The 20581-nt window shown below is 35.6% G+C and overlaps 1 protein-coding gene across 10 annotated transcripts in view; it reads right to left on the bottom strand.

Annotated features, from left to right (window-relative positions):
• Positions 1–20581, bottom strand: part of TCF12 (transcription factor 12) — a 328904-nt gene that overhangs the window by 8199 nt on the left and 300124 nt on the right. For 5 of the 10 annotated variants that reach the window (XM_074366183.1, XM_074366184.1, XM_010969460.3 and 2 more), the window contains 6 exons: positions 20092–20165; positions 18998–19069; positions 18033–18239; positions 9793–9910; positions 8573–8735; positions 4327–4559 (listed from right to left, as the gene is read on the bottom strand). In XM_074366183.1, coding sequence (XP_074222284.1) covers positions 4327–4559; positions 8573–8735; positions 9793–9910; positions 18033–18239; positions 18998–19069; positions 20092–20165 — 867 coding nt within the window. The remainder of the gene's footprint in view (positions 1–4326; positions 4560–8572; positions 8736–9792; positions 9911–18032; positions 18240–18997; positions 19070–20091; positions 20166–20581) is intronic. The other 5 variants (XM_074366186.1, XM_010969461.3, XM_074366187.1 and 2 more) reach the window with 3 other exon arrangements.

The following is a 20581-nucleotide window of genomic DNA, read 5'->3' as shown; positions in this document are numbered from 1 at the left end:
CTGAGCTACTTAAATTTTGTCTCTAAAAGCTTTATGATATTCTTTTTAATCCTGATGCTCTTAAATATCATGATGATGTACTTTATTTTTGATTTGTTTGTAATTGAGTTTTTATTTATTTTTTAATGGAGGTACTGAGAATTGAACCCTGGACCTTGTGCATGCTAAGCACGTGCTCTACCACTGAGCTATACACCGCCCCCACGATGATGTATTTTTGCTTCAGGTCACTTTAAAAATCATCATTCTTAGCACAAGATTAGATTTTTACCAATCTTGAGACATGTATTCTTCAGTACTGGTAAATTTCCTGTACTATTGCCATAATAATCTTCTTCTCTCCTTTCTGCTTTTATTCTACAAATCCTATTGGTCAGATGTTGGACTTCTAGATGAATCTTCTCTAACTTTATTAGTTCTTCTTTCCTGCTTCTCATCTCTTTGCGTTCTACTTTCTATGAGATTTTTCTCAGCTTTATCAGCCATCTTATCTATTTTTCCTAATGCTTTTCGCATGTTTCTGTTTTCTTTTGAGTTTCAATTTTGTTTGATTTGATCTCAATGTCCCTTTTTCATGGTGGCTTTTCTTAAATCTTTGGTTGTCTTTTCATATTCAAAGTAAGACACCAACTGGTAGGTTTTACTCTATGGTAATCCAAAAGTGAGATGTTATTACTCAGGAATTTCTAAACCTGGAGGTCTTTAGAATATTTAGTTTCTCTAGAAAAGAATTACCCAGTTTCCTTGAGGATAGGGGTAGTATACTTTGCTGCCAGCACTAGGGAAGCAAAGCAGGACACAGGGCTGAGTCCCACTGTTCAGCCTCGTGCTTCACCCATTCTCTGTTCTTCCTCGTGTTCCAGATTTGCAGCCTTTCTGATTTCATTTTTTTCTGCAGAAAATAATTCTCCTGTCTATGGTGGAAGGGAAGAGAGGGCAGAAGCAATATGAAATAGAGAGGAAACTTAGGGATCCAACTTTCCATAGCAAACCTTCAATCAATCTTTTTTTTTTAGGTCTGATGCCTGAATTCTCCCTTCCCCAATAATTAGTACCTCCAAAGAGCAGTGCCTTTTTCAGGAGCTAGGGGCCCCATGAGGCAAAATGTTCTGCTTCTTGTTGGTATTCCTTCCTGCTCCACTTAATTTCTTCTGCCTAGATAAGTCAGCTACCACTATTCTACTTTCGGTCTTACGTACATTTTTTGCTCTCACATCTGTTACTGTCTTCTTTCCCAATTGTTCTTATGGGTTGATGCCATTTTTATTCATTTCAGTGGAGATTTAGAAAGGAAGTAGTGTATAATCAATAAGTATGTTAACACTACCATGTCTGACCATCTCACTGCAACTGAATTAAAATCTACTAAGGGTAGGGTCTGGAAATTTGTTTTGGAAAAGGAAAAGCCTCAGGTGATTCTGGGACCAGCCAGATTTGAGAACCACTGTTCTAGCTCATTCAGTCATCTTCAAACCCACTAAGAGACCAGGAAACAAAAATCCTAGTAGTTCCAAGTCCCTAAATTATCACCAGAAGAGAAGTGAGCTTATTGAGAGAACCTGTGAAAGAGTTTAAGGAGGAAGTGTTTGACCACTAATTTAATTTTTAGTAAAGCGGAGAGTACAAACTTGAAGGTATTACATGAAATCTGCTGAGGATTAGTAAAAATTATAGTCATGATAATGGAAAGGCTTAAATTGGCAATGATAGAAATCAGATGGGATTTGATCTGTGGTGCACCAAGGTACAAAAAGTGCTCTGGCAAAATCTGAGGCTTGGAAGGGAAGGCACTTCCTGTTATTCTCAAGGATGCACTGCTAGACCCAGGCCTGGTTGCCCTCCTGGTATAACCACTTGTCTAGCGATGACAGGTTGTGGATAGCTAGATACAGTCTTGGAACACTATCCCAAACTAAATGGGGAGTCCAAAGAGGCCAGAGGATGTCCAAAGTAGGTCATGTAAACAAAATGTATGTGTTTATAGAAATTGCCAGGCCCAGCAGCTGCTGGGTTAGTCCCCTGCAGGGACAGACTCTCAAAAGTGAACAGGTTATCAGAATAACTCAGAACTGCTGGAGATAGAGTGCAGGGAAGAACAGTAGTTACATCAAAATCTGAAGGTCCTTCGATAGCCAAGGCACAGATGTTATGGGCTACATGAAGTATTCTAAACCCTGTCAGACAGACAGCAGGATGCCTTTCAAGGAATCCTGCGTGAATCCCAAGGCTTTTCCATTTAGCTATAAAATAAAGGTTCTGGACTTTGAAACCCAGAGTCTGAGGGTAGGAGAAAGGTAGGCTTTTATGAATAGTAAGGCAGTCCCTATTGAAGTTATAGTTCAGTATATTTAAGTTTTGTTCACTCTGATCAGTCAATGGCTCTTTATATAGAGCTTCCCAGAACTGTGTGAGAAAGTATTGACCAGAACGTTAGTATGCAGCTGGATGAGCCTAATGTTAGATCTTCTCTCAGCCTCAACTTTTCTATCCCAGGTGTTTACATAGAACCACAACCAGGTCAAATCTTACAAATGAATGGGTAAGACCCACCCATGCATGGTGGAGTTTACAACTTTTTTTCAAACATAGAGGTTATTTCTCATTTTGGTGGCTAGATGTGAGGATGTGAGAGTAGTCACCTCTGATCTTAAAAAAATATTTTTAAGAACACAAATGAGTATACTCTAACTCTATAAACTGAGGGAAGGAAAGGTGCTATATAGGAATAAGTTCTGGCATCACTGTTGTCTAGTCAGTAAGACTTTTACAGGCCTGGTGGAGGCAACAGTCTTGACAATAAATGGCTGAGTAGAGTCAGAGTAGAAAATACTTCGGGCTGCAGAGAAAGATGACTACTTGGACCACTGAACACAGGTGCCTCACTGCCTTTAGAAAGAGACAATGAGTGTCAGACACCACTGAAGAAAAACATTTGGTAAAGTGACAGGAGATAGTAAAGGCTCAAGGAACAACTGCTCCTGCCACAGATGAGTGGCAATTTATAAATATTGCAAGGGAGTCTTTAACTTCTTGAAGATCAGGTTTTGTTAACATTTACCCTTTACATACATTCAAGGGCCTTAAGACAATAGGAGCAAGTATCTGGTTTTAGTGATAGGTTGGTTGGGCACAAAATAATCTAGTCATCATTCTTATTCATTAAAAACACTGAAGAGAAGTGGATAAATGAATTAATTACTAGCGTATGTTTTCCTGAAAATGTGTTCAAGTTCTCTAACTCTGGTTTCCTTAGAAAGAGTATTCTTTCTGTAATCAGTGCTGAGGGTCCTTGTTGTGGTTGTCAAGCAACTGTCCACCCCTATTCTTTTTTCTTTTCCAACTTTCCTTAAATATTCTATAAATACCCAATAAATAAGGGAGACAAAGTTGCTCTTAAGAAAGAGAGGTTAGAGGTAGGGTCTGGAACTCAAGGCCATTATCTCTAAGTTCTTTGCAAAAAGGCTTAGGATGAGGCATTCACAACTTTGGATAAGAAGATACACAGGTTTATGCAAAAAAGCAAGCTTGGTGATAGAACCTCTCAAGGGCTGGAAGCTTGTATTAATTGATAACCCAGGGTCTAGAACATAGCTAGCTAGGACAGAGGAGGTATGCAATAAACATGTGGTCAAAAAATAAAGTCCCAAAATTTCTTTAAGATTTCATCAAACTTCTTGAAAAACAAAACAGTTGGGAGAGCTGTCTGAGTCAGCAGTGGATAATCCAGTACAAACCACACTTTTGTCCTTAGGGACACACAGGCATGCCAGCGCATATTTATCCATGAAGCTAATGGCATTCCTAATCAGGGATCAACAAAGAAGCTCTGACACCTCACCGACATGGGTATAAAGGACATTCACAGGAGGCAAAGCCAGGAGAGGCCATGGCTAGGCATCGCATTAAGCAGCAGGGCCTCAGGGTAAAGTAAGCAAGAAACTGAGTACAGAGAAGTAGGGCAGACGGAAGGAACTGGGAGGAAAACAGGTCTAGGCAGGTAAATTCAACAGTGTGGGAGACTAGAGTCAACAAGAACAAGAGGCACAAAGCACTAACGCTGAGCAGCTGGCGGAGGCTGGCTGTTCACTGCATTGTTTCAAAGAGTTAGCCTCTACTGGTTTACGGGAGGCACTGAACCCACAGATATTGACCCATACAGTGAGACAGAGGTGAGAGGACTACAGAGAAAACTTGATCCAGATGATGCAGTGGCAGAAGTACTAGGGGAACTTACAGACCATTTGCCCAAGCAGAAGAGTGCATGGACACAGAAATGTCTGCCCACCGGAAACAGAACAGCTACATATCTCTGCCAATCCTACTTACCTCTGACTTGTTGTTCTAGACTAAGAATGACTGCCACAGCCTGGTGAAGAATAAGGAGTTTTGTTTGGGGTTTTTCACTCTTTAAATGAAGCTGACACATTCGACCAAGCTCTTTGAATGCCTCATTAATATCCCGCACACGCAAGCGTTCTCTGGCATTGTTAGCCATCCGCCTTTCCTTCTCCCTTTCTATCTTCTGTTCTGGGTTCAAATCCTCATCTTCATTAGTACTGCTGGAAGACAAAGTAACAACAATGTCTGTTAGGTTCCCTATAAAGTAAGATATGCTTATTGTGCAAAATTATTAAGTATAAAAATGAAAATGACCAATACATTTTACCAAGTGGTAGCAATAGCTACACTTAATATGATTGTATATTTCTTTCCAGTCTTTCCTCAATGCAAATATATTATATAGTTGAAATTATGCCACACACATTTTAAAATGCATTTTTCATTGTGTATTCCAGCATAAAGACTTCTCCACACTAGTGAAACTCTTCATAAGCATAATTTGAATGACTACCTAATATTCTAGCACCTTGTTTTTCAAAATGTGATTGGTGCCATCAGCATTACTGGTTAAAAACTTTACCGTTATAAACATAGAATCTCAGGTTCTACGGCAAATCTACTGAAGCTGTACTTTAACGAGATCCCCAGCTGACTCATACGTACATTAAGGCTTGAGAAGTACTATCCTAGTATACTAACGTATTATAGGTTGCTTAACCCATGTTCGTAAATGTACTCTGGCAGTCCCCCGGTGAGCAGGAGGAAGAAAAGCTTAAGACACAGAATGAAAGAAGTATCTCAGAAAATGACCACTTTTTGTTCCAGAGAGATATTATTATCAGTGGTAATAATTTTAAAACATGGGTGAACTAGAACAATTTTTTTTTGAAAGGGAAACTGGCAAAGTGAATCCAAAGCCTTAAAGTATTCATTACCTCTTGATCAGCAATTCCAACTTTAGAAATTCATCCAAAGGGTATAATTAGAGATGTTCATAGAAATTTAGGTAAAAGAAGTTGATCACAGAATTATTTACGTTAGAACAAACTGAAGTCCAATATTAAGAGATGAGTTGTAAATCACAGTTCATCCAGACAATGGTCTACTATGTAGCCTCTAAAAATCAAGCTGCATATTATACTAGGTAAAAGATGTTACACACAAAAGACTACATGCTGTACGATTTCACTTACAGAACTTCTAGAAAAGACAAAACTATAGTAACAGAAAGCAAATTAATGATTGCCAGAGGATGGGAGAAGGGGACGGACTATAAAGGGGCATAAGGAAACTTTTTGGGATGTTGTTTCTGCATTATTTATGTGGTGGTGGTGGTTATATGACTATATACATTTGTCAAAGGACAAAACTGTATACTTAAAATTGGTATATTTTATTGTATGTGAATTAAACCTCAATACTGCTGCCTAAAAACAAAACAACAAAGGGAAAAACCATGTTGCAGAAAACACTCAGGGATAGATGAAAAGGTTAAAAACACACTGTTAAGTTTATAAAGTTCATATTAGAAAAATTATATTCAGTTTATTTCTAATTTAAACTGTATTTATGGAAAAAGAGAGATTCCTTGAAAAGTCAACAGTGGTTAATTCAGGGTAGTGGGGTTTCTTGTGATTTTTGTGTGTGCTGTTCTGTATTTTCCACATTTCTGTAATGAAAATGGACTAAGTAATCAGAAAAAAATATCTGAGACAAATGCTTTGGAAAAAATTTTAGAATATTATATTTATATTTCAGAAATAAATCACTGAGCAGAGTCAGAACCTTGAAAAAATGTGCACAAAGTGTTTGTTTCACCTCCCCTCTAATACCTTGAGTATTCTAATAAAGAATACGTACACAGCAGGTTCTTACTAGCTAATAGTCAAGAATTACATAAAAATATTCTTTTGATAATAATCACTAGCTCTTTGATTTCAAAGGAATCTTTTCAGATCATCTAGCCCAAAGGTTCCCAAATGTGGCCACTCATTAGAACCCTCAAGGGCTCTTAAAAAAATACAGCTTTCAAAGGTCCCACTGCCAAAGATGCTGATACAGGGATCCTGGACTGGAGTCCAGGCACCTGTATGTCTAAAATGTTTTCAGGAGTCTGCAGCAGGGTTGAAAACCACTGCAAGATCAGTAACCTCCATAGGATTACACAGCTAATTAGTGCCAGTGTAACGACAAGTACCCAGGTTGGTGCTCCATGGAAGAAAACCAAGACCACAGACCTAAAATTACCATCATCATAAATTAATATAGTACCGTTCCTGATGTTTACTGCATGTGAGACAGTGTGCAAATGGCTTCATTTTCAGTTTATTCCCATAAGAATCCTAAATAGGAAGTCTCCTTTTAAAGATGGAACCAAACCTCACAGAGCTTTAATAATTTCCCAAGGTCACTTGGCAACCATGTGATGAAACCATGATTCAAACCCAGGTTAGTTTTATTTTGTCCAAAGGCCATGTTTTAAACTTACTATTATTAACTACTAAATATTTTTTATTAATAACCTATGATACTACTTTCTCAATTTCTGATGACCTATAAGAGAGCTCAGTAAACTGTGGCCCTTGAGTCGGCTACCTGTTTTTGTCAATAACATTTTATTGGAAGAGCCCCACCCATCTGTTTACGTACTGTCTTTGGCTGCTTTCCTGCTACGATGGCAATGCTCAGCAGGTGTGACAGAGACTGCATGACCCACAAAGACTAAAATATTTACCATCTGATCCTTTACACAGAAAGTCTGCTGATCTAAACAATGACAGGATGAATGAGGAGGAAAGATGTAAATGACTTCCCTTAAAATTCTATTTGAATAATGAAACTATGAAAGAATTAAGATGCCTAAAGGAGCAGTCTCTGGATTCCCTGACCCAGTTTTTACTTCTTCCTGCCCTTGTACAGCTGATACAAATGTACAAATGTACAATGCATATTCAAATGGCAGTATTAGGATCTTAAGGTTTAATTTTTCCCAAGAGAATTGTTAAAGTGTTGGAAATAGTGAGAATGTCAAAGGCAAAAGGACAATTTTTAAGCATGTGAATGACAGAAAGGACCATGCTGGTACTTTTAGTTAATCTACCATACACACTGCAATTTCCTTTGCACCATAATTTATTTTTCTATTTGTTTATTATTATTTTTTTATTTTTTGGAGGGACATAATTAGGTTTTCATTTATTTACTTATTTTTAATGGAGGTAATTGGGGATTGAACCCAGGACCTTGTGCTTGCTAGGCATATGCTCTAACACTGAGCTATATATACCTTTTCCACCCCGTGCCATAATTTAATACAAAGAACAATGTTTTAAATATAAATATCTGTATGTGATATATGCATATTATTGATAAGTAGATACATGCCAAGAAATGGGATATACCACAAATATACCAAATCAACCAATTTTAATGTAGAACTAAAAGAAAATCTGAGGGAAGAATCTAAATCATTTGAAACTAATGTATTATGTGTCAATATCCATATTTCAACATAAAATCAAATCCAATTTTTAGAAAATCTTCCCTTACAACATCAGTGCACATACAGTACTTCCTTTTCCATACTCTTTTCAAATTATTGTTTAAATCAGGAGTTGGCACACTTCTAAAAAGGGCCAGACAGTAAGTATTTTCAGTTTTGTGGGCTATCTAATCTCTGTTGCAATTACTCAAATCTGCCACTGTGTTGTGAAAGCAGCCAGTCAATATGTAAATGAACGGTGTGTGGTGGTGTTCCAATAAAACTTTACTTATAAAAATAGGAGACTAGATTTGGCCCATGGGCCATAGTTTGCCAGCCCCTGGTTTAATTCATACAAGAGTCTTAACTATATACCTAGCTTCAAAATAATATATTTGAATATTTATTGATGAAATGTATCTAAATGTATACATTAAACAATTAAACTTGTTTTAGCTATTTTGTTCTCTAGTTGTCTTACAAACTATAAGAACCGAGGAAAGAGATGTAGTTCTTTTTTATATGTAGACCCTAAAACACTGTGGTATAATGGAAAACACCAACTTGGAGTCAGCTTCATACTCCTTCCTTTTAGGGATGCTGTGAGGATTAAATAAGGTAACAGGCATAAAAGTTACAACACAGTTTCTAGAACATACCTGACAATAAATGCATGACACCCTTCAATTTTCTAACTATTTTCACCCATGGGAAATGAGTGAAATTTAATACCTGGATGCTAACAAATACCTTGTTCTGCCTCTAGATGAAACCTTGATATCTTTTTGGGAGGATTCATCATCTGATTTCATGTCATCTGATGAAGGAGGTTCATGAAGGTTTTCATCTTTCTCTTTGCTTTCAGTCTTGATTTCTGTTGGAACAACAGTTCCCGACTGACTTTGCAAGCCACCTAACAAAGAGTCAAAGAAACAAAATAAATGTCCAGATTCATTTGTGAATTACAAATAAGACAGTAAAATGCTTTCTAGATGGTGAATATCCTTGTTGTTACGGAGCTAAGACAGAAGTCCAACGATATAAAAAAAGTATACTATTCAGAGCTGGAAAGAGCATGTCCACAAGCCTTAGAAAAAAAGCTTTTTAAAGCATCTGTATTTAAAAAAACAAGCCTGACTCTGGTGGTCAGTCCAATGTTCACTTTCAGGCACTATTTAACAACCAAACAAGGTATGAGAAACATGACGCATTTTAGAAACTAACTTCTAAGATGCTGCCAAGGCAAAGAAAATAAGCTTTAACATTTTCTGGGACAAACACAGTAAAACAGACATCAAAGGAAAACTTACTTTGGTGATTAAAGTATTAGCTATACATTTATACTTATTTATAAGGTCTATTATAACAATGACCACAGTTTGCTTTTTTTGTATATATATATTTTATTGACGTATAGTCAGTTTACAGTGTCGTGTCAATTTCTGGTGTACAGCACAATGCTTTAGTCACATATGAACATACACATACTCATTTTCATACTCCTTTTCACTGTAAGTTACTACCACAGTTTGCTTTTTATCAGAATTATCTTTCTCCAATTAAATTTTAATCTTCTGAGCAACAGCTACTATCATTCAGAGCTTTAAACATATTCAGAAGTATCTTTCTCACTGCCTCTAGGGACCAAGAAGACTCAGTCATGAGGGAAAGTGACTAAGAAAAAGAGACGACAGAAGCAGTGGCCAGTAAAAGGATGATCAGTAAATACTGAACAACAGCTCTCACATGGTTGCATCCATCAATAAACATCTGTAATTGTCCCACCTAAATGGCCAGCTGGAACCCTAAGTATTTACCCTTTAAATTCATGTAATAGAACTGCTGTTTGGAATTCTCCCACCTAAGACTACTTTTGATTCACAGATGTCAAGCTGTCTGTAAAAAAAGGTGATAGTGTTCCAAATGATACCTCTGTCTGCATTACTGCTGAAGACAAACAATACAGTTACCTCTATAATTTTCTTGCGTTTTATGGTTCAAGTCTGTGCTTGAAGCGGTGACCGTACTAGACAGGACTGAATGATTGCCGCCGTTGAGACTGACAGAGTCTTCTCGGTGAGTTCCGACCTAAAGTTAAAAAAAAAACAGTTCAGGGGCAGTAATTGTTTAAATTCTTTCACTGCGTTTAATAGTGAAAACAATGTCACTCATTAAAATTTAGCAACTGAAAAAAAAATTTAGCAACTGTTTTTTGGATGCCACTTTTCTGGTTTGGGGATTTTAGAAGACTTGTTAGTGGTACTGTCACTAGTGGTTAAGTACTTTAAAAAATTCTAACTTTCAAATTTTGTATCCCAGAGAGGGATGCTGTGAGAAGCAAATGAGATAAAGCGCTCTATAAGCCATAAAGCACCACACCTTATAGGCTCTATTAATTCTCTAGCAGTCAGTCTGAAAACCTATTCCACATACTACCTAAATATATTGAAGTACCCATGAATTTGCATTTAACAAAATATTGCTTTGTTCCAAGTACTAATATTTACCTATACTTTGACATCCTTTCCTTACACACATACATATAGTGTCTTGTTTCTTCTTCCTCTAACTGCCTCTTCTCAAAAATTTTAAATGAGCAGAAAAAGCAATACAAAAATAAAATAACTTAAAAGATCTAAATTGCCAGGGAACAAAAAATGCCATATATTTTCTGTTTTAATCAGACTTTAGTCACAATTAACCCGAACTGGGAAGGTAAGGCATACAAACACTGTCAAGAGTTTTAGCTATTGCAGTACTTTTAGAAAAACTGGTTACAAATGAAGCTTCTTATTAGAACAGTAGCAGACGTGTCAACTAGAAGATTAAGCTGTTAATTAAGTAGCATTGCCTGGAGTTATACATGAGAACCACAGTGTTTCAACAAATCCTTCAAACCCAGTAAGATGCTATGCTTTGAATCCCTCTTGAGTAATTAATATAGCTTTTACCTTTCATGACTTTGTATGGATTTTACCCTAAGAGGAATAAATACCCCTATGCAAGTTTATCCTTTGGTTTCTTGTGAGACAAAAACAAAAGTAATCAAAGCAAACTTCAGGCAATGCAGGCCATGTGGTAGTAGACCTGATTGGAACCTGTTATGGTCTTTCACCACACTTCTTAAGAAATGTCTGTCCTCTACCTTTATTCTTATCTTTAATGTAGTTTTTAAAAACTCATTTAATGTATGCCATAGTTATTTTTAAATTACCTGAGGATTAGCTGTATCACTACTCCCTTGGATGATCAAGCACTGACTATACTGTTTTTTTTTTTTTTCCAAAACACACAATTTCATGCTTTAGAATCATAAAACCTTTAAGCTGAAAAGGGACCACAGAAACTAGCAGATTTGTGCCCCCTCCCACTCTGGAAATCTTCCCTTAGCCTTCACTTCTGCGCCCCCTTGCTCCACACTCCTCCTAAAAAAAACTGAGAGAAGTCTGAAGAACGAAACCCAGCAACTACCGAAGAAATGTACTGTGAAAACTATATTCAAGAGAGAAAATTCTTGAAGTAGTTCATGATATCCTGTCTCTAGGGAATCCTGTCCTGTTTATTCTTAACACATAGGTTGCTTTCTTGCTACGTATGAACTACTCAGTGATCTTAGGGGAAGGTCAGTTCAAAAATCTCATTTTACAAAAATAGATACAGTATAAATACAATATATAGTTATAAACTCTTTGGGACTTCAGGAGTCTAGGCCTATTTTAAAGATAATGTATCACTAGAATAACTTTCACTGGCTGAGGAAATCACTGCAGGGTTAAGTAAAAGTTAAGATTTCTGTATTTGCGTTTATAATGCAAACTTAAAACTCCTATGATCTTTGGTAATATGTGCTAATTTTGATCTTATCTAGTATTTTGAGTTATTATACCAACTAATTTAAAAAGAAACAGCCTTACAAGTTTTAAACATATGTGTATTTACTATTTATTGTATGTGTGGAACTCATTTTACAGCTCCGTAGGACAATATCATTGAATATCAATAAAACAATTTCACTCATTTGACTAATAAGTGATGATACATCTGCTAAATTCTAATTTTTTATTTCACTAATATAAATAATTCTTTGATTTTCTGAATCTCCACTAATAAAAATGTTCTATCATTTCCTATCTGATGAAAGGCTTGGCAGACAAAGGATCATTATCTAAACAATAAATCTTAGGGATTTTGCTTTTCCCTGAAGGGAAATCAGAAAGGTTGCTCAATTTGTTTTGGGATATAAAATGACAGTGAATATTTTTGTCTCTACGGAATACTACAAACCAAGTATTTTCTCACACCAACCTGCATCACTGGCATCCAAAAGAAAAAAACTAAACCTTTTAAAAATAGCCTCAGACCAGCAAAAAGCTTTGTCTTGGAGTTTTTCATATTAACGAAGTTAGCAGGAACTTTCTCTTTGTAACTTGATTCCCCTTGCAAATGGCCCTCATATATTTTCTGGAGAATCTGACTTTTACAGTTCTTAGGGCTTTCTTTAACCCTTGCTCACCCTGGCTCCCATGTCCTCCCTTTAATCTGTAGCTACCCACTCAAATGGCTCTGTCCACACACACAACAGGTGTATAAACAGTTCTTTGTCTGAGCTCAGAGCCTGTGGGGCCAGCCAGATAGGACCTTGTTTAATTGTTCATCTCGTTAGCATACAGCTGACAGGCTGCTTCAATTGGGGGGAGGGGTTAGCAGGGGAAGGCAAACCCCTAGGCCTGTTAGGTTCTAAATTTCAATTATTATGAAGAGTTCCATTTCAGAATAAAAGGCCCATTCCATTAAATGACATCATCTTGCATTCTGAATCTACGAAAGGGCCGTTTGGCGGAGCATCCAAAAAGGGACTGTTTTCATTTAATTGGGCCAATGGCTTTAACACCCACAATGGAAAAATGTTAAATCTAATTAGTTGATGAATAAGAGGTCTTGTGAATTAAGGGACAGACTGAAAAGTACTCAGTAAGAACTCCTCTCTGATTCTGAATTCTATTCTAATAATCTGTTCAATTTGTACTATTCACTGAGTACTGATGATTTAAATTAATCAGTATTAATCTACTGATTAAAGGATCTGTATGTGCTATATTTTGTTTTACCTGAAGAGGGGCTTTATGCTAAAACTTAGAAGAATTCCACTTGTTATGGTTCCTTCTGGATGACATTTCCATATTATAAGCTATATAGTTTTCAAGCTTAAAAGATGCCACTTGAACAATTTTAAATTAAAAAAAAAAAAAAGTTCCAAAACTCCTCAAAAGCACAATAATGTGGTCTTAATGAGGGCAAAAAATTTTTAGGAAATTTTAGGAAAAAACTGATTAGAAAAAGTAAAATTCAGTTAAAAATAAACTTCAGTTCTGTTGAAACCTACATACACAATTTCTGCTGTATACAAACCTATGCTAATAAAATTAAAAATAGTCTAAATATACAGTGAAAATTTCTACTGTATATAAACATACTAATAAAATTAAATACAGTCAAACTATAGGGCTAAAAGGATCCCAAATCTATTCTTATAAATGGTAAAGCATTAATTTTGAATAAAATATTACCCTATTTGCCTGTCAAACTGTAATAACTTAATCTTAAATCTAACAGAACTAAGAAAAATACAGTTTCTCTAACTGCTTTAGGATTTAGAAAACAGACATGATATTTTAAATCATTATATACAGTAGCTTTCAATTCTACCACTGAACATTATTTCTTCTCATGCAAGGGACACATCTCCAATCACAGCTTAAACAACAAAAAAACCAACCAATACCAAAAAAAAAAAAAATAATAATAATAATTAAAAGAAATTCCCGAGTTAAATTTCCTCAGGACTTATAACAAAGAAATCAAAAGACCTCCTGGTTGTAATTTTATCCTGTATCGTAAATAAGGAACTTTTAAAGATGTGCATCAAGTTTTCATTAATACAAAGGCTTCTAATCTAACTTGGTTTGAAGTTGAAATCACTGTCTGAACAATAACCGAGTACTCTGTGTAAAGATAAAAGGGCTATTACACAGTTATCTCATCTGGCCTCAGTATTTTAGATACTACAGCCATAAACAGATGTTTCATACAATAACTTAATATTGCTAAAACCTCTCTGCAATGCCCAAATGAAATTAATGAGTCTCATACCTTTTCAGTTTTCCACTTAATACCAGCTATTTTTTCCTATCAACCGTTTATTTCAAGAATTTATTCTTACACTAAACATAGTCCCATGCTGACACTTCAATAGTTCACCCCTGATTTTGTGTTTTAAAATCTAAATGATACATCAATCACATCCTAATAGTGCCTGACAAAGTCTTAAGTTTTATATTTGTATTAAGAAAATATGGAGAAACCATCAAAAATGTTGAGAGTAGGAAATAAAGGAAATAAAAATATCAACCCCATTCAAAAGTAAAAGCAAATGTTATGGCAGCCTGGCTACACTAATTACATAAAAAGGAGTAGGAATTACCCATTTCCTAGTTTCTTTTTCTGATATAATAATCTTTAAGAAATTTAATTTTTGTGTATATTAGATAGCTAAAATATGTTAAAAGCTTTCTTTGGTTGAAATCTCACTTAATCCTAACCTTTGTTGCAAGTCAAGTCTGTTTAGATAAAAGAAACAATACTCAGAGTTATAAGTCTTTTGATTTTGATTCCTACTAACATATTTTTTGGCAGTTTGTGCGAAATATAAAAATCTTTTTCTTGGACAACTAAAACCATAATTATTTCATCTACAAATCAATACTATCAGCTGTAGATGACCTTACTGGCATAATTTTGTTGTAACTAAAAACAATGTAAAGAAAGTTTCTCAGTAACAAAGCTGTATTTCCTTGATCAAGGACACCACTTTGGTTAACCTGCCCAGGTGGACTTCACACCATAAGTAATACCGATAGCGCTGAAGGCTGGGAGCTGAGCTGTCTATGTTACTTTTATCTTGCCATCAACTCTTCTCCCACTCCCAGCGCATTCTGGCTCACCTCAAATATTCCAACTACTTCAACAAAACTTTCTAACTACTCATTAAAACAAAATAAGCAAAAGTTAAAGGCTCCAAGAAAAAGAAAAAAACTTGCTAACCCTTAGTTCCTGCACAAGGAAGCCAATTTATATTCTAAATCGGGGACTGGTAAAGTATGCCTGCGGGCCAAAACTGGCCCCTACCTTTTTTTTAAACTAATAAAGGAGGCCCTTTTTGTAAATAAAATTTTATTAAAACACAATCACACTCATTTGTTTTCATAATGTGTATGGCTGTTTTCATGTTACAATGTCAGAGTTTAGCTGCGACAGAGATCACAGCTTGCAAAGCTGAAGATATTTACTATCTGGTCATTAACAGGAAAAGTATGCTGGTTCTTCTCTTCCAAATGCTAAGAGAGAAAGTAATATCATATTTAAAACCTGCAATTAGGACAGTGACTGCCAGTAGATGCCCATGAGATCAAAAGTCCATTATATCAAAAATTTTATTTAAATGTTCTGTGGAGTTCCTGAAACGGTATTTATGTTTAGAAGAATAGTTCTACTCTCTGCAGAAAAATAAATGAAATGATAAAAATTAAATAGTTTTGAAAGAAAATGACCTCCCAAATTCTACATGGTGATACAGAATTGCTGATAAACTGTTATTTCTGTAGTTACTTTGTAATTTTGGCCATGTAACCTCCATTTTTAGGAGCCTAAAAAAATACTAATTTATGTTAATATAGATGAAAAGTATATGAACTACCAGAAAGCTAAACAACGCACACACACAAAAAGTGATTCCAGAATGTAAAATTGTGCCATTTTTCAGTCATGATCAGTAGAATACATGGGACTGAGAGGGGATAATAAAAGCAGATTAACTCTTGAAGATGGCTGGTAATAGTTACAACAATATGTCCCCCAAATCACACACCCTCCAAGAAAATGAAAAGAGCTGATTCTTCACAGGTGGGCACTGAGCGTGTAAGCCAGGCTCCTGGCAGCACTGATGGAAGTCCTCAGATATGAGTAACAGTCACCAGGAGAAGAGTCTTCCTCAACAATATGCCTAAGACTCAGCTGAGATAATCGCTGGCTGAGTGTAATCTTCACTTCATTCCATCCTTTGATCTTTTTTGCTGAGACTGAGATCTAGTACTCACAGCTAAAAAGTTCATTTCAGAACAATGGGAGTTGAATACTGACTCACCTGACAGTGTCGGATTTTGTCAATTACTAAGTTTTGAGGGTAAGCCTGGCTGAACATCTGCATCTCTATCTCCACCAGTGATTGCATCTGGATGGGGTGGATAGAGCGGATGAAGTCCCGCAGACTTTCACCAGCTCTGTGTCCTTTAAGAAGATTATAAAAACTGAAGGAAGACCTTGACAGACACACTGAGCAACAGCTTGGGCCTAGTTGCTGCGGCATTGATGCTGCTGCTCAGACTAAGCCAGACTCCTGTCTCAGAATACTTTTTCCTAGATTATTTTGAATTTTTTTCCTTTTTAAAGAATATCACTGGGAACTCTGAAGTGGGCAGCATATTCCTAGAGGATATAATGGAAGCTACTTTCTTAATTTAAAACTTCAGGGCACTATCTAAAGAAACAATTTTTCCCTCTATAAGTCCTTTTAAAATACACTAGGTTTCAACATGGTTTTGCAGGACTGGATTTTGAAAAACCTCTTTTCTAACTCATAACCGAAGTTGGTAAAAAACAATCTCCTAAAGACGGAAGTTCCATTTCATACGAATTTTACATTTAGTTAGGAGGAGCCAGAGATATATCAAATGTTGTAGCAGATAAACTGGAATAGGAGGAATGAACAATTAACAGTAAAGAATTAAAAAATGATTAACAGGTGAAGATTAATTAGAAATATTGTAGTTTAGACAAACAGGATACAAATATATTGATTTTCAAATCATTCTTCTAAGTAAAGATAAATAGCATTTCAGCAAAATAATAATTTGCTATTCTAAATTTATATTTGCAACAAACACTATCTTATACTAACAAAATTATTTTATTACTACCACTAATAGTGATAATACTTCCTTATATTTCTATGAATTTAATAATTTACAATTTTCACATTAGCATATCAATAGCCACAAAAGCTAATTTAAAAGGAGCTGGAATTTTAAGATTTTTTTGATATTAAAAAACAAAAACAAAAAACTGGTTGCTAAAATATGCAGGCATCTAAAGTCACTGATGTTGCTGAAAACACTGTTCTCAGGATACCAGGCAGCCTTGTTTGATGTTTACTTCAGCAGCTCCAGAATGAATATAAACGACTATCTGACATGTGAATGCGAAAATCTGGAACCAATCCTATTTTACAGAATACAAGACTCCAGCATTTGGGGCACCTAATTATTTCGATGATAGGTGAGTTTTAGCCTTGATCACATGGCTTACAGCTAGAAATCTGTTTCATAGGAGAATATGTCACAGCATGGAATGAATCTTAAAAACCATGCCATAAACATGCAAACACATGGTTTCAGTTAAACAGCAGGTTCAAAAAGAGCTTCATTCCTTTTAAACATAATTTGGATAAAAAGTAATGTAAGACATTCAACATAGAATTTTTGATGTGCATGACTGTAGAATTTTACTTTCTTCCCCTTTAAAGAATTATCATGTTTTAAAAAAGATGGATTGAATTATTTTATTCTCTTCAGGGATTAATCTAAAACTGTTTCCTTTCATTGTCACTTCAATTACAGCCATTCTCAAAAGCACCCCACATTTTTTCTTAATTTAGGAATAAAGCTTAAATTTGGACCTGTGCAAAAAATACTACATTCCTTCTATTATGGAATGCTGGTTCCAAATTATAATAAACAGCTTTCCTAAACCAGAATCCTTGAAATTCAGTCCTGCTTTATTGCTTTTGCTATTCTGACTTTCTACTCACTATTTCAAGGCAAAAACTGTTCTGCCAATTATTACTCATCTGGAAAAAAATCCCAGTTTAAGCTAAAATGATTTCTGTAGAAAGTTGCTGCATTTTGCACACAATCACAGCAGGATTTTAAGGACCAATGCTCAGCAAACAACCCTGCCTAAGACAGTAAAAGAAATTCTTAAAACCCACTCTACTTTCCTTTCAAAAAGAAGGACCCTTTCCCCCAAGAATTTAATGAAAAACATTTAGGATAATAGGCTTTAGGGGTTATTACAAAAAGGATGAGCACTATTTTACCATTGAAGCAGATCGACTGCTTGTAACAAGGCTTGATCCACCATAGTTTGAATTGAGGTTTCCAATTGGTGCATTATGGGATGGTCCCAATAAACTGTGTATATCACTGTGACCAGCAGGCAAACTGGTGGAAGGTCCCACGGCATGGTTCCGCAGCACATGGATAGCATCATCCAGCCTATCCAAACGATCTTCCATTCGAGATTGCTGTAGGGATTGAAACAAGATATGGAGGTTACTGCTATTATCTGTTAAGTTCATTAAATTGCTATGTTTCCTACTTTGGGATATACAGAAGACAGCAAGTGAAATGCAGTATCAAGTAGCTCAAAAGCAACTACCTGCACTAAAAGTCAACAACCAAGGAAAGGATATTGCTAGACTATGCTAAACTAACAAAGCTTCAGAAGCAAATCACTGCTTCGTAAAATCAATTTATGAATCTAGCATGAGGTTATTTCTTTTAGCTTCTGTAAAAGCTGAAGGCTACTCTACTGTGCCTGATACTCAATTATAGTTGATCAAAAGATAACCTGTACTTTAACACTGATCTTTGAAATGAGGGCTATTTGGGGAAGGGTCCTCAAATCCATCAAATGTAAGTTGTAACTTTGTTTTAAGTGAATATTTAATACCTATCTGAAATGGTGACCATATTCAAATGTGCTCTTTCACAAAACTGAGGAAGTGATAGTGTCTGTCTGTGGATACACACATGCCCCATACACATATTAGATTATAAAAAAAATCAAAAGCACATGCCAGTAGAGCTCTTTTAAAGAGAATCATTCTCAACAACATAAGAGAACAAAAGCCTATTCTTACATACTGTTACAAAAACGAAAATAGTCACTGTTTGATTTTAAAAGACTTTGGAATTTGTACAGGCTTGAAGATTTTAAATGGATAATAGGAAGTATAATTAATTGAAACACAAAAAAGGCACCATCTAAAAGAAATAGTACCTCACAGACATCCTTTAAGAAGGACATCGCATCTTGCAAATGCTCGTGAAGTTGCTGCTCAACTCGATTTTTCTGGCAAAGTCAAGACAGAACAGGAGGCAAAGCACAGGTTAAGATTAACTCCAAAAGAGATGAGGAAATAGCTGCTGTGCACGTCAGCATAACATGTTAGTAAAGTTAACGCGGGAGATCTGCAAGATCTACTTGTATTAAGGTATGAGAGGACTGGGATTTAACAGCGAAGTTATAAGGTTAGCATCTAAATAGCACACATTGCTTTTATTTGCTTGTAAAATATGTGAGAAGAAAACTTCCCCTTAATTTAAAATGTTCTGTTAGTCACAGAAAAAGAACTTCTCTATTTGCAACCTGGAGTTATGGAATGACAGCATGACTTAGCATTCCATCAAGTCATCCTTATTTTGTTTTCATAATGCTTTGTAATTCTGTGGTAAGCACAGAAAGGCAATGGTAGTTAACATCCTACCACAAAAATTCACACTCGATACCTAGAAAGGCTCCTTTATTCTACTGCCTTGTTTGTTTAATAACATATTTGCTTGTACAATTTATACCATACATTCTCTTTCAAAAAGAAAACATGGGAAACACTCTTCATGACAAAAATAACTGATGTACATTTAAAAAATTTTATAGAAATGTAATAAACTATACATAGTATCATCATACGGGAAAGCGTAAAACACCACCATTCTGTATTGCTGGACTAATTTTTTTTTACTTGCTTTTTTTTTTTTTTAAAGTTTCCTTTATACATAAACTTAAAAGTATAGCTAAATTAAGCCTTAGATTTGTCAAAGAAACAAAAATCCCATTATGCTATTTTAACACCAGCTGTCCTGAGACCAGAAAGCCTGATGCCCCAAAGAACAGATGGTAAAAGGCACACCCAATGTGTCTTATATTGTTCAACTAAATCAGGCCATTTGTTAGCAAAGAATTCATGTGTAATGCTATCCTACTGTTTTTCATCATTACTCAAGATTTACTGAAGGAAAAAAAAAAAAAAAAAAAAAAAAGAACTCCACACTATTAGATAAAAGTGACCTTGTATGCTTCTCAGAGGCTCTTACCAGGGAGTGGAGTGAGTTTTCATAGCTTGGGGATGAAGGAGCTTGCCCTCCAGGTCTGGGCCACTGACCGGTACCTGTTAAAACAAAACCCAAAAGCACCCACACATCTTGGTCAACTTAGTGATCTTGACAATGCTCTGAAGGAAAGGTAAAGATACACTGTAACTGTACATAAATTTATGCAAAAATTTCTGTTCAGCCTTTAGCATAGTATTGGTTACTTATAATATCAACACGTTAAAGAAAATCTTTTCCCTTATTAGTACAACAGTGTAGGGAGATGAGAAAAATACTATACTTTTATGTTTGCATACTCTTCACATTTTGTCCAGATGTACACGTATCTTGAGAAAATGTATTTAAAAATACATAATTTAAAATTCTGTTCCTCCTCCATGGTTTTTCATAATCTTTAGATGATACTATTAATGACTACATTAATATTCACCTGACTTTCTACATCATAATTTGCTTAACCACCATTACCTCA

Source organism: Camelus bactrianus, chromosome 6, assembly GCF_048773025.1.
Source record: "Camelus bactrianus isolate YW-2024 breed Bactrian camel chromosome 6, ASM4877302v1, whole genome shotgun sequence".
Lineage (NCBI taxonomy): Eukaryota > Metazoa > Chordata > Mammalia > Artiodactyla > Camelidae > Camelus > Camelus bactrianus.
This window is presented reverse-complemented; position numbering and strand designations above follow the sequence as displayed.